Source organism: Halichoerus grypus, chromosome X, assembly GCF_964656455.1.
Source record: "Halichoerus grypus chromosome X, mHalGry1.hap1.1, whole genome shotgun sequence".
Classification (NCBI taxonomy): Eukaryota; Metazoa; Chordata; class Mammalia; order Carnivora; family Phocidae; genus Halichoerus; species Halichoerus grypus.
In genome coordinates, this window is record NC_135727.1 from 130,979,663 (window position 1) to 130,992,438 (window position 12,776).

The window sequence follows — 12,776 nt, forward strand, 5'->3', positions numbered from 1 at the left end:
CAGTAGTCTGCCCTAGTGTTGGGGCAGGAGGAGAAGGCTTTGCTGGGGATGGGGCCTCTGAAGGTGGACTGAAAGCTAGGCCAGGGTCCATGAGCAATGCTGGAACTATATGTGATGCAGAAAGTAGTTCAAGATGGTGGGTGGTCAAACTGACACCACCTCTTTCTTAGCTGTGTCCCCCATCTGAACCCAAGACTGGGAAATGATCTGAGCTACCCGTGTCTCAATTCTCCCAAGAGCAGCTGTTCCCAGCCCTATTTCAGGTGTACAAGGAGAGAAGCTTATCATGTGTTAGAAGCAATGGCCACCTTAGGATGTTAGGGCAGGGTGCCTGTTGAGAAATGTCAGTGAGAAGGTTACAGGATCAGACCCATCCAGCCTACAAAGCATCCAATGGACTGCAGGACATGGGGGCACCTGGGGTCAGCTTTCAGACCATTGCAGTGGTAGAGGTGGTACTGGACGTGGTGGAGAGGGAGGAAAATCATTCCAAAAACTAGTCCAGAGATAAAATTAAGACATCTTGACTGGTTGACTCTGGGATGTGAATAAATAAAGACTCAAGGATAATTCGGGGGTTTCTCACTCAGGAAAGTGAGGGTAATGGTGGTGCCTATCCAAGAGATGCGGTGATGGGAAATGCCCAGGTGGGGATTTGGGGATGCTTGACCTTGAGGTGGATAAGTAGGGTGTTTACTTCCAATGCCAACTGGGCTGCCATAAATGTGTCTGTGGCTCAAAGGAGAGCCAGGTCAGGTTTTCATTTCAAAGGTGAAGATAGGGAAGGAGATGAGAAAGGAAGCTATTGGCATGGGGGATGGGCTTATAGGAAGGCAGATTAAGGACCAAGATGGAGAGGTCTCTGGAGGAACCAAGATCTGGCCACCCCTTCCTTCTCCTTCCCACCCTCTGCGATGCCTCTTGCTTTGGTAATTTGTTAATTCTGGATAATAATATCTCATAAGATTGTTGTGAAAATTGCTAACATAATATATGTGAAAGCATTTCCAAAACTGTAAAGCCCTATGTAATTATGTAATTATAAGGCATTCATGTTCCCTTCCAACCATACATTGCTTGCAGCTCTTAAATAGCACATTTTAAATTCCATCCTCTTTCTACTAAGTGTGCTTCTTATTTTATTATTTTTTTTCACGCTCTTGTGCCCAACCATCAACCCACAGTCCCTGCCTATTGTCAGCTCCATGGTAGTGGGGGTTATTTTCAAAACTGCCTTTCTTTGCCCCAAGAGCCCACAAGACATTGGTGAGCATTTAATAAACATTTGTTGTGCTGAATCGAATTGAAACGGGGTGCATAGCTTCCAACTCCAGCCGTGGCTTCATGCAGAGAAAACCTTTAACTATAAATACACGGAGCCCTCTTCCCTGGTCTCCCAGCGGACATCTGGTTCTTTAGTGGTCCTCCTGCCTCTGATAAAAGCAACACATACACTCTTGGGTTCAGTTTCACATTTTAGACATCTTACAAATCTTTAAGGATGATCTTTTTTTTATTTTTTTTACAAGCTGTAGATAAAATGGGATATGTTATTTATGCCAGAGGGAGCATTGTTTAGAGGACCTTCTTATCTATTCAGAAGCCGACTGATTTTTCTGCACCCAGCACCCAGGAAACACGCTTCATCATCCCGGGAATGAGCTGGAAGACAGATCATCTCAACTACAACTGCACAGGGACAGATGATCAAATTTTGCTGGGGGGTTCAGTAGATCTGCAGGTGCACCATTTGATGCTGGTCATCTGCCCTTGGTTCTCCTTGAGGCCAGAGAGAGAGAGAGAGAAAAAAAAAAAAAAAAAACAGAGCTGATTTGGGTCTTTCTGCATATCCATCTTAATTAGATACTTTCCAGTTTGTCTCCATGATGCTTATCATCATGGACCTGAATTCCCATTTTTTTAAAGATTTTTTATTTATTTATTTGACAGAGACAGACACAGAGAGAGAGCACAAGCAGGGGGAGCAGCAGAGGGAGAGGGAGAAGCAGGCTCTCCGCTGAGCAGGGAGCCCAATGCGGGGCTCAATCCCAGGACCCTGAGATAATGACCTGAGCTGAAGGCAGACGCTTAATGACTGAGCTACCCAGGCGCCCCTCCCAGATATTTTTGAACACAGCTGAGTACCTGGATTCCAGGTACTTTCCTAGAGGAGACAATTCCTACAGATGAATTAAACAAAACAAAAAAACAAACAGTGAATAAGTTGTGGAATTTCATGCTCAGCTTAGAAAACTCTGATAGGGGAGCGTGGTTATAGAAACCAGCACAAAATGTCCATTTTCTTGTTAGACAAGAGCAGCTTTGAATTTCATCAACTGTGTTCCTACTGATACTCCTTGGCAAATTAAGCTAGAGGTTCTGCCTCATTAACCCGTTCTGGTTGGCGATCATTAGTGTGTTGGAGTTTCATGAGCCTGGAGCTCTTGGCAGGTCATGGGCTCCAGTGAGCTTCTCTAGGACGTGAAGTTTCATCACCGAATGACCCAAGCAGTGATCCCGGGGGAAGAAGAAAGGATTAATAACTCTCTTTGCTTGGAATGAACATCCCCAAGCTTGAGCTTATTAGTCATGAAATATCATCTACATGTTCACCATGCAAGGACGGACTATAGAGGTCGCAGGAGAGGAAGCCTTTTGATCTTGCCTTTTTGCCAACATGGCATCCCTACATGAAGCGTTGAGTTAGTAAGGAAGAATCACAGTGCAAAAGATCTTTGAGAGCAGCAGGGCTCTATGCCAGCCCCTTTAGCAGTTAACCCACGTGGCTTTCCTTGTCAGTGTGTATGTATGGTGGCTCCCTGGGGACATCCAGCCTATGACCGGGTGCCCAGCCGATGGTGGATTGCTGCACCATGAGCCACAGGTGCAAGATGTCAGGTGATAACATAAAAACAAATAGAAACAAAGGAAAAGTAAGCAAAGAGAGAAGGAGTAGAAAAAGGCGGTGTATGGTGCAGGTGTTTCTCATGCTCCCACTGGCTGTGGTGTGCAGGGTTCTAGCTCAGAGAGATTCGGGAAAAAACAAGTGGTTGTCTCTTCTCTGTGGTTTTTTTCATAACCTAGAACCCAGCGTCATTCAAATATAGATCTTGGTGTTGGGACATGTATTCATCATCTTGGGTGGATTTAACAGAATCCCACAGACTGAAGATGTTTGAAAACAGGTACTTACTGCTCATAGGCTGGAGGCTGAAAATCTGAGATCCAGGCGTGGCCAGCAGTAGTTTCTCCCGGGACCTCTCTGCTGGACATGCATGGCCATGTCTGTGTCCTCACGTGATGGAGGGAGGAAGAGGTGTCTCCTCCTCTTCTTATGAGGACACCAGTCCCATCATGGGGGCTCCCACCCTCATGACCTCATGTAACCGTAATCACCTCCCAAAGGCTCCGCCTGCTAATACCATGCCATTGAGGGTTAGGGCTTCCACATATGAATTGGAGGGAAGGGGCGTGCACATTCAGTCTATAATAGGACATATGCCTTCACCGGACACATATTTAAGAAGCATCTCCTGCCTGTCGGGGTCTTTGCTGGTCTTAGGTCTATCTGGCAGAACCTGAGCATGTCCCTCCCATGAGTCTGAATGCAGCAGATGAGTAGAGGCGTAAGCACCTGTTCCCTGGAAAAGGTGTGTGCGCACAGCTGCAGCCCTCCATAGGCTAACATTCCCAGTCAGAGAAGAGGAATCATTTGGACATTGAATTAGTCTGTCCGGGCTGCCATGACAACGTACCAGAGACGGGGTGGCTTTAACAACAGACATTCATTGTCTCTCAGTCCTGGAGGCTGGGAGTCTGAGATCCAGGCGGGGCCGAGGGTGGGACTCTGAGATCCAGGCGGGGCCAAGGCTGGTTCCTCCTGAGTCCTCTCTCCTTGGCGTGTAGATCCTGTGTCCTCCCTGTGTCCTCAGGTGGTCGTCCTCTGGGGGTATCTGTGTCCTCATCCCCTCTTTTTATAAGAACACAAGTCCTGTTGGATCAGGGTCCACACCAACAACCTCATTTTACCTTAATCCCCTCTTTAAAGATCCCCACTTCCAAATACAGCCCCATTCTGAGGTCCTGGGGGTGAGGACTTCAACATATGGATTTGGGGGGACATAGTCCAGCTCATTTCAGGCATTGTTGATGTTGATGTTCGGCCTTCCAGCTCAGCAGGAAGCCTGCTGCTCAGACAGAGGCAGGAGCTGTGCCCCGTGGACATTCTTCCCTCTGGTTAAGCGGCTATGGTGGCTCTCTCCCTGCATGAGACATCTCCTGCTGCAGGAGCCTACTTGGACTCAGAAGTCTCCCCAAACCCACTCTCCTGCCTACATCTCCCAGCCTCTAGAGTCATTTCTTGGAGAAGTCAGCACATGCTATGGGTGAGGATGTTGACCAGGGAGCTGGTGGCCCTGGGTTCGAATCCTAGCTCCTCCACCCACCAGCTGTGTGCCCTGGGGAAAAGACAAGTCTTCTCTGAGCCTCAGGTCCTCATCTGTAAAATGGGTGTTAGTGCTTGGCACAATGCCCAGCACACAATATGGTCACCCCTGTCGTGCTTACTGTTTATCATTTGCAATTGTGTTTATTTGCCAAAAGCCTTTCCCTTGTAAGATGTCATGCGTTTCTCCCTGACAATTGTGTGGGAAAACTATTTCTACAATTATTGTTTTCCAGGAAAGGAAATAGGCTTAAGAGGGACGATGATTCAGTGAAGATCTCACAGTTAACAGGTGGTGACAGAAATTTGAACCCAGGTCCTGAGATCCTTGGGTGTCTCCTCCACCTCCAGGGAATGCAGATAAATTCCCAAAGGTTATGAAAAATTCCTAAAGTCGTGTGTGTGCGAATGTCTGTGACTGTGTGTGAGAGCTTGTGGGTGAGCACCTGTGTGTGCACATGGGCTAGTGTGCATGCACGTGGGTGAATATGTGTGTGTGCATGTGAGCTTGTGTGTGTGTGTGGGGTGACTATATGTGTGGGTGAGTGCATGTGAGAGCATGTGTGTGGGGGTGAGCATATATGTGTGCATGGGAGCATGTGTGTGTGTGCATGTGGGTGAGTCTGTGAGCACATGTGCGTGCATGTGGATGAGTGTGTGAGTGCATGTGAGCATGTGTATGTGTGCATGTTTATACATACACATGTGTATCTCAGCATTTATCATGGCACCCTCCCTTTTGCATGGGCACAACCTATAATTGCTCTGATGGGTGATGATTAGGATGTGATATGAGATGTAATGAGAAATAAATGAATAAAAGCATCTATTTCATGAGCTGTCAAAACATTTAGGAATTAAAGAATACAAATGAAATCTCATTTCTGTCTTCATTATAAGCCCAAGGCTTTGAAATGTTCTACAAACGATCAGCGGTTGCATTTTTAAACCTAGCATCTATCATGTATTTAAGCACATGATAGTTGGGTAAATGGATGTGATTAATTTTCCACAAGATGCATTATAACCAAGAAACAGCTCTTTTCTTCTACCCCTTTGTATGTCAGCAGAGCTGCCTGCCACCTTGGCTGACAGTGTGTATGTCTGTGTGTAAATGTGTGCGTGGGTACGTCGGTGTGTATGTGTGCATCCATGTGTGTGCCTCTAAGCATATGTGTGTGCATATGAGTATATATGTGTGTCCATGTGAGCATATGCATGTGCATGAGTATGTGTGTGTGCGTGTGAGTATGTGTGTGAGAATGTATGTGTGTGCGTGAGTATATGAGTATATATGAGTATATATGTATGTGTGTGAATGTATGCATCTACATGGGTATGAGTATGTGTGTGTGCATGTGAGTATGAGTGTGTGTGAGTATATATGTATGTGTGTGAATGTATGTATGTGGGTATGAGTATGTGTGTGTGCATGTGAGTATATGAGTGTGTATGAGTATATATGTATATATGTGAATGTATGCATGTATGTGGGTATGAGTATATGTGTGTGCATGTGAGTATATGAGTGTGTGTGAGTATATATGTATGTATGTGAATGTATGCATGTATGTGGGTATGAGTATATGTGTGTGCATGTGAGTATGAGTGTGTGTATGAGTATATATGTATATATGTGAATGTATGCATGTATGTGGGTATGAGTATGTGTGTGTGCATGTGAGTATATGAGTGTGTGTGAGTATATATGTATGTATGTGAATATATGCATGTGTGTGGGTATGAGTATGTGTGTGTGCATGTGAGTATATGAGTGTGTGTGAGTATATATGTATGTATGTGAATGTATGCATGTGTGTGGGTATGAGTATATGTGTGGACATGTGAATATGTGAGTGTCATGGGAGTACATGTACATGTGAATACATGTGTGCATGTGAGTTTATGTGTATGATTGTGAATGTGCATGCATGCATGGAAGTATGTGTGTGCATATGAGTGTGTGTGCATGGGAATATATATGTGGCATGGGAGTATATGTGTGTGCATGGGAATGCCAACCCCCCACGCAGCTGAAAATCCAGGTATCACTCTGACTCCTCAAAGCTTCACTACTCATAGCCTACTATTGCCTAGAAGCCTTAATGATGCCATAAACAGTAGATTAACCCATATTTTGTACGTTGCATGTATTATGCACTGGATTATCACAATAGAATAAGCTAGACAAAGAAAACGTGGTTAAGAAAATCCTAAGGGAGAGAAAACACATTTACGGGATTGTGCTACCTTTACCGAAAAAATCCGCATCTAAGTGGACGCACGCAGTTCAAACCTGTTTTGTTCAGGGGTCAGCTGTGTAGACTTAGAGAGACACATAAGAAGCTCTAGAGTGGATGGGGCAGATTGAGCAGATTTCCACAAGATGAAACAAGATAAGCTCTTGAAAAAGTCTTTATCCTGACAATAAGAAGCGAGGGGGAAATTCTGTTGGTTTCTGGATCTGGAATCATAGCCCTGGACGGAGATGCCTCGGTTCCCACCATTTCCAATCTCTTGAGCTCCTCCTAGCTCGCTGGCACCCACTGACCATACTAACCCACTGGTCACTCAGACTCCCACCCCAGAATGCAGAGTGTGTCGTGTTCCCACGTTGCCGCATTCCGTCAGAACAAGAGTTCCAGTCCTCATGTGTTCTCTACGTTTCAAGCTTCTACTTGGACTTTGCTTTCCCCCTAAGCAGTGACCATAGCCTGGGAACTCTTCCATCCCCACGGGAAGCTCACCGTGCTGCGCTGACGCCAAGAACCTTTCTGCAAGGTGGTCACATTTCACCCGGTTGCCAACTAGTGTTGCTTTAACACAGAGGCTCAGCATTCATCCCCTTTGAGCCAGTTCATATGCATTATGGCTTCATCGGGAGTTGCAGAACTTGACTGTCCACATCAGGGATTTTAATACGCATTTTTGCCTATGGAAATGGATTAACCCATCAGCTCGGCTAGGTTGTACACATGGCTTTCTGCTTGAGTTTCCCGACCCCGGTGATGAGCATGCTGTGTCTAGCCCAACAACATCGGTGGGGGTCCTGAGAATCCCATGCGCTCTACTCTGAACACTGATGCATACTGGCCTTCTTCCTTCTCCCCACAGACCCCAGATGAGGGAGCCTGGACGTCTGTCTATGCAGCGGTCACCCCGGACCTGGAAGGAATCGGCGGCCGCTACCTTTACAATGAGAAAGAGACCAAGTCTCTCAAGATCACGTATGACCTAGATCTTCAAAGAGAACTGTGGGCCAGGAGTTGCCAGATGACCGGCATCACTGACATGACCCAGGACACCTTCTCGGGGTAGTTGCCACGTCAGGGAAGACTTTGCCTTCAGTCCACCAAACACAGGTCTGTGACAGATCCCCGTGTCCGCATTTTTCGTAGCTGCCTGCCTTTGGGGCTGTGTCCCCAGAGGTCTCCTGTCTGCTGTCGTGCCTTTGCAGGAAGTCAAGGACCAAAAGGAACATTAAATGTAATTCCCAAGTAGGTGGTCCCGAGCCATAAGTTGTCTGCCAAATTGCTACAAGTGCTATGAACAATTAAATGCTGCCTAACCCAACTGTGCAGTCTTCCTTGTTGAGCACAGGGCAGGGACCAGGTTTGGGGAGACATATTCCAGGTGAGGCAAGCTCTTTCAAGGGAGTATGAACCACTGGAGCTGTAGAGGGTTCAGGGTCCCCTGTGCCCTTTGTTCTTCCACTCACCCATTATTCTGGACACCCAGCTTTGACTCCTGGGTCCGTGAAGCAGACATGAGCCTTCCTCAGTCTGTTGGGTTAAGGGTCAGGTGACAACTCATATTCTACTCCACACTTTGAGAGTGACCTGGTCCTGGGTGCTACCTGTAGTCCCCAGAGTTGCTGTCATGAGCTCAAGCCCGTGAGTCATGCGAATATAACCAGATGTGTCAGGGATTCTGTGCAGTGGGTGGGAGGACAGGGTCCCAGACAGCATTCCCTGTATGGTTCTCTAGGACAGGATGAGACGGGTCTGGATGGAACTCACCATGGAGTTCTGTAGGACAGGGAGGAGGGTAGGGTCTGCACAGCACTCACCATGGGGTTCTGTAGGACAGGGATGAGAGAGGGATCTGGATAGTACTCCCCATGGGGTTCTGTAGGACAGGGATGAGAGAGGAGTCTACACGGCACTCCCCATGGGGTTCTGTAGGACAGGGAGGAGGGAAGGGTCTGCACAGCACTCACCATGGGGTTCTGTAGGACAGGGATGAGAGAGGAGTCTACACAGCACTCCCCATGGGGTTCTGTAGGACAGGGAGGAGGGAAGGGTCTGCACAGCACTCCCCATGGGGTTCTGTAGGACAGGGATGAGAGAGGAGTCTACACGGCACTCCCCATGGGGTTCTGTAGGACAGGGAGGAGGGAAGGGTCTGCACAGCACTCACCATGGGGTTCTGTAGGACAGGGATGAGAGAGGAGTCTACACGGCACTCCCCATGGGGTTCTGTAGGACAGGGATGAGAGAGGAGTCTACACAGCACTCCCCATGGGATTCTGTAGGACAGGGAGGAGGGAAGGGTCTGCACAGCACTCACCATGGGGTTCTGTAGGACAGGGATGAGAGAGGAGTCTACACGGCACTCCCCATGGGGTTCTGTAGGACAGGGAGGAGGGAAGGGTCTGCACAGCACTCACCATGGGGTTCTGTAGGACAGGGATGAGAGAGGAGTCTACACGGCACTCCCCATGGGGTTCTGTAGGACAGGGAGGAGGGAAGGGTCTGCACAGCACTCCCCATGGGGTTCTGTAGGACAGGGATGAGAGAGGAGTCTACACAGCACTCCCCATGGGATTCTGTAGGACAGGGAGGAGGGAAGGGTCTGATCGGCACTCACCATGGGGTTCCATAGGACAAGGATGAGGAAAGGAGTCTGCACAGCACTCCCCATGGGGTTCTGTAGGACAGGGAGGAGGGAAGGGTCTGCACAGCACTCCCCATGGGGTTCTGTAGGACAGGGATGAGAGAGGAGTCTGCACAGCACTCCCCATGGGGTTCTGTAGGACAGGGATGAGAGAGGAGTCTACACAGCACTCCCCATGGGGTTCTGTAGGACAGGGAGGAGGGAAGGGTCTGATCGGCACTCACCATGGGGTTCTGTAGGACAGGGAGGAGGGAAGGGTCTGATCGGCACTCACCATGGGGTTGCATAGGACAAGGATGAGGGAAGGGTCTGCACAGCACTCCCCATGGAGTTCTGTAGGACAGGGATGAGGGAAGGGTCTGCACAGCACTCCCCATGGGGTTCTGTAGGACAGGGAGGAGGGAAGGGTCTGATCGGCACTCACCATGGGGTTCCATAGGACAAGGATGAGGAAAGGAGTCTGCACAGCACTCCCCATGGGGTTCTATAGGACAGGGATGAGTAGAAGGGTCTAGTCGACACTCAGCATGGAGTTCTGTAGGACAGGGAGGAGGGAAGGGTCTGGAGAGCAATCCCCATGGGGTTCTATAGAACAGGGTTGAGGAGAGGGGTCTGTAAACCAGTCACTCTGGGTTTTTATAGGACAGGAGGAAGAGAGGGGTCTTACATAGCACTCCCCATGGGGTTCTATAGGACAGGGAGGAGGGAAGGGTCTGGACAGCAATCCCCATGGGATTCTATAGAACAGGGTCTAGGAGAGGGGTCTGTAAACCACTCACCCTGGGTTTTTGTAGGACAGGAGAAAGAGAGGGGTCTCAGATAGCATTCCCTATGGGGTTCTGTAGGACAGGAATGAGGAGAGAGGTCTGGTCAGCAGCCAACCATGGAGCTCGGTAGGACAGGGACCAGGAGAGGGGTCTGGATGGCAATTCCCAGGGGGGTTCTACAGGACAGGAATGAGGAGAAGGGTCTATAATCACTCAGTACAACATCTTGTGGGACAAGGAAGGATGTTCCTGACTTTGCTCACTATTTGTTTTGGGCAAAAGGTAAAGGAATGGGCCCTGGTTTCCCCCTCACCATCACATTGCCATACATGACCTTCTCCTGGGTTGTTCCCCACTCAGAATGTCAGTTAACTTTTCTCTTGGCATCCTTCCTAGACACATCTGTAGGGCCTGATTTATAGTTAAACCATAGTACTGAAGTAGCCATAAACATATTTGATGCCCAGTCATGGGTGTTGATCACAGTTCATCAGAGCCCACCTGAGCTGGACATTTTCTTCTGGTTCCTCCCATATCTGTAAGCAGAGGCAGCTTGTCTGCCAGGAACATGAAGGGTGGTCCATGCACTGGCAGTCAGACAGAGGTGGAGGGTCTTTGGAATTGTATCCAGTTGGTCTCTCTAGGAGTTGAATTATGACCCCCTCCAAAAGATACCTCCACGTGCTCACCCCCCAGAACCGATGCATGTGATTCTACTTGGAAAGATAATCTTTGCAATGGAATCAAGATCTTAGGATGAGGAGATCATCCTGGCTTATCTAGCTACATTCAATGTAATCACAAGTTTCCGTATCAGAACAGGTAGAGGGAGATTTGATTATAAAATAGGAAGAGGTCATGTGACCATGGAGACAGAGACAGGAGGGACGTGGCCACAAACCCAGGGAAACCTAGAGCCCCCAGAAGCGGGAAAAGGCAGGAAGGACCTTCCTCTGGAGGGAGCACAGCTCTGCCCCGCCTGGATCTCAGCAGCCCTGCCTCACCTGAATCTCAGCCCTGCCCTGCCTGGATCTCAGACTTCTGGTCTTCAGAGTTGGGGGAGGATGAATTCCTGCGGTTTTTAAGCCACCAACATATTGATAGGAATTTGTTACAGGAAACTCATACAGTTCCCTATGGTTCTGAGTATCTCCCGCAGTTTACTGGGCACCATCCTTGACTTCAGGGCTCACCCTTACTCACCCACCAGTCAGGTAAGGAAGGCTCAGTCCTTTCTCTGAGGATGTTCTCAATTCCAACGTGGACAGACTAGCCACTTGAAATGCAGGGTAAAGGACACTGTGTGTGTGTTGCTGCACTCTGAATTTCCAGAACAGTGACTGCTGGTCAGCTGATCATCCATTCCCTCAACTGACAGAATCTCACCGAGGGCCCAAACCTGATGTCAACTCTGGGCACATGCATGCTTTGGCATCACAGCCAGCAGCTCTTCCCCCGTGGGGTTCACACTGGATACAGGGACAGATGCTTTATAGATTGCCTCTTGGTTGTTCCAGGATGGATGCAGTGGCACCGTGAAGGAATTTAAGAATCTGCTCTCCTTCTGGAATGGAGCATGACTTAATGGGAACTTAATAAAATACAAAGGAATGTCATTGCTCTGGTTTGGGATATTTGAGAATGCCTGTGATAGATTCTCTTTTAGTGACAGAGTTCTCTGTCTTTTCTTGGCCAAGGTGGTAAACCCTAAACAAATCTTCTCAATAAAAATGCTGATAATCTCCCTGAAGTTCTAGTTAGGTTGATGGGTTTTCATTGCCCACTGGGGGAGCATCTGAAAATGATTGTTGCTCATCCCCACCCTCAGTAGCATTCCAGAGTTGATTCCTCTGGACATCAGCATTTCTGTAGAGCTTCTCAAGCCCTCCTCTTGTTCAACCAAGTTCAAGACCCAACCTGAGCCAGACATATTGAGATTGCAACTTCCAGCCCTGAGTGTTGGCACCTCCTCGGACTGTTCAGATGTTCCACTAAAGCTCTAGAGCCCAGACTAATGTCTTTTAGAACTAGAATCATAATCAAGATGTGCCTCATCTGATTTTCTGAACAGCCAGGACTCTGCACCAAAAAGCAGAATCTTGAATTCTGGAAGATGCCAACCTGGGAGCATTTCTATGTCATCAAAGACCATACTACAGCTTGAAGCTGTCATACGTAAGTGCCAGCAACTGTTATCGTTATGACGAGGGTACTTTCCAAGTAGAGGCTCAGGACAGTGTGGTAGGATGGCTCCTGGCCAGGCTGACATCCTCCATCACTGAGAAAACAAGCAGGCCAGGATTTGACAGATGCCACAATCCCCAAGCTGAGAAGACGCACTCCAAGAACAATTTGAACCTTGTAGGACCCTGGCCTCAGATTGTTCCTCCTTGTTACATGACAGCCCTTATGTTGCTGTTCCTCTCTGGGAGAGAGAAAGAGAGGAAAAAAACAAAAAACAAAAACAAACAAACAAAAAAAAGCACATCGTTCTGGAGAAGTTAGCAGGCACCCTCGACATGTGATTGTAAAATTCCTCGGTGCTTGGAGACACTTCCCAGCAGCTGGAGAAATCATGTGGATCTCTGGGTGAGTAAAGTTGAATCCATGGCTTGGCAGACACTAGGAATTCTGGGGTTAAGCCTGTCACTCATGTTAGGGGAGCCACG

General features: G+C 48.2%; 1 protein-coding gene across 1 annotated transcript in view; it reads left to right on the forward strand.

Annotated features, from left to right (window-relative positions):
• DHRSX (dehydrogenase/reductase X-linked) overlaps window positions 1–8,017 on the forward strand; it is a 148,833-nt gene extending 140,816 nt beyond the window's left edge. Inside the window, exon 7 of the mRNA XM_078064186.1 lies at window positions 7,559–8,017. Within this exon, the coding sequence (XP_077920312.1) occupies window positions 7,559–7,762 (204 nt within the window). The 3' untranslated portion in view covers window positions 7,763–8,017. The remainder of the gene's footprint in view (window positions 1–7,558) is intronic.
• The last annotated feature ends 4,759 nt before the right edge of the window (window positions 8,018–12,776 follow it).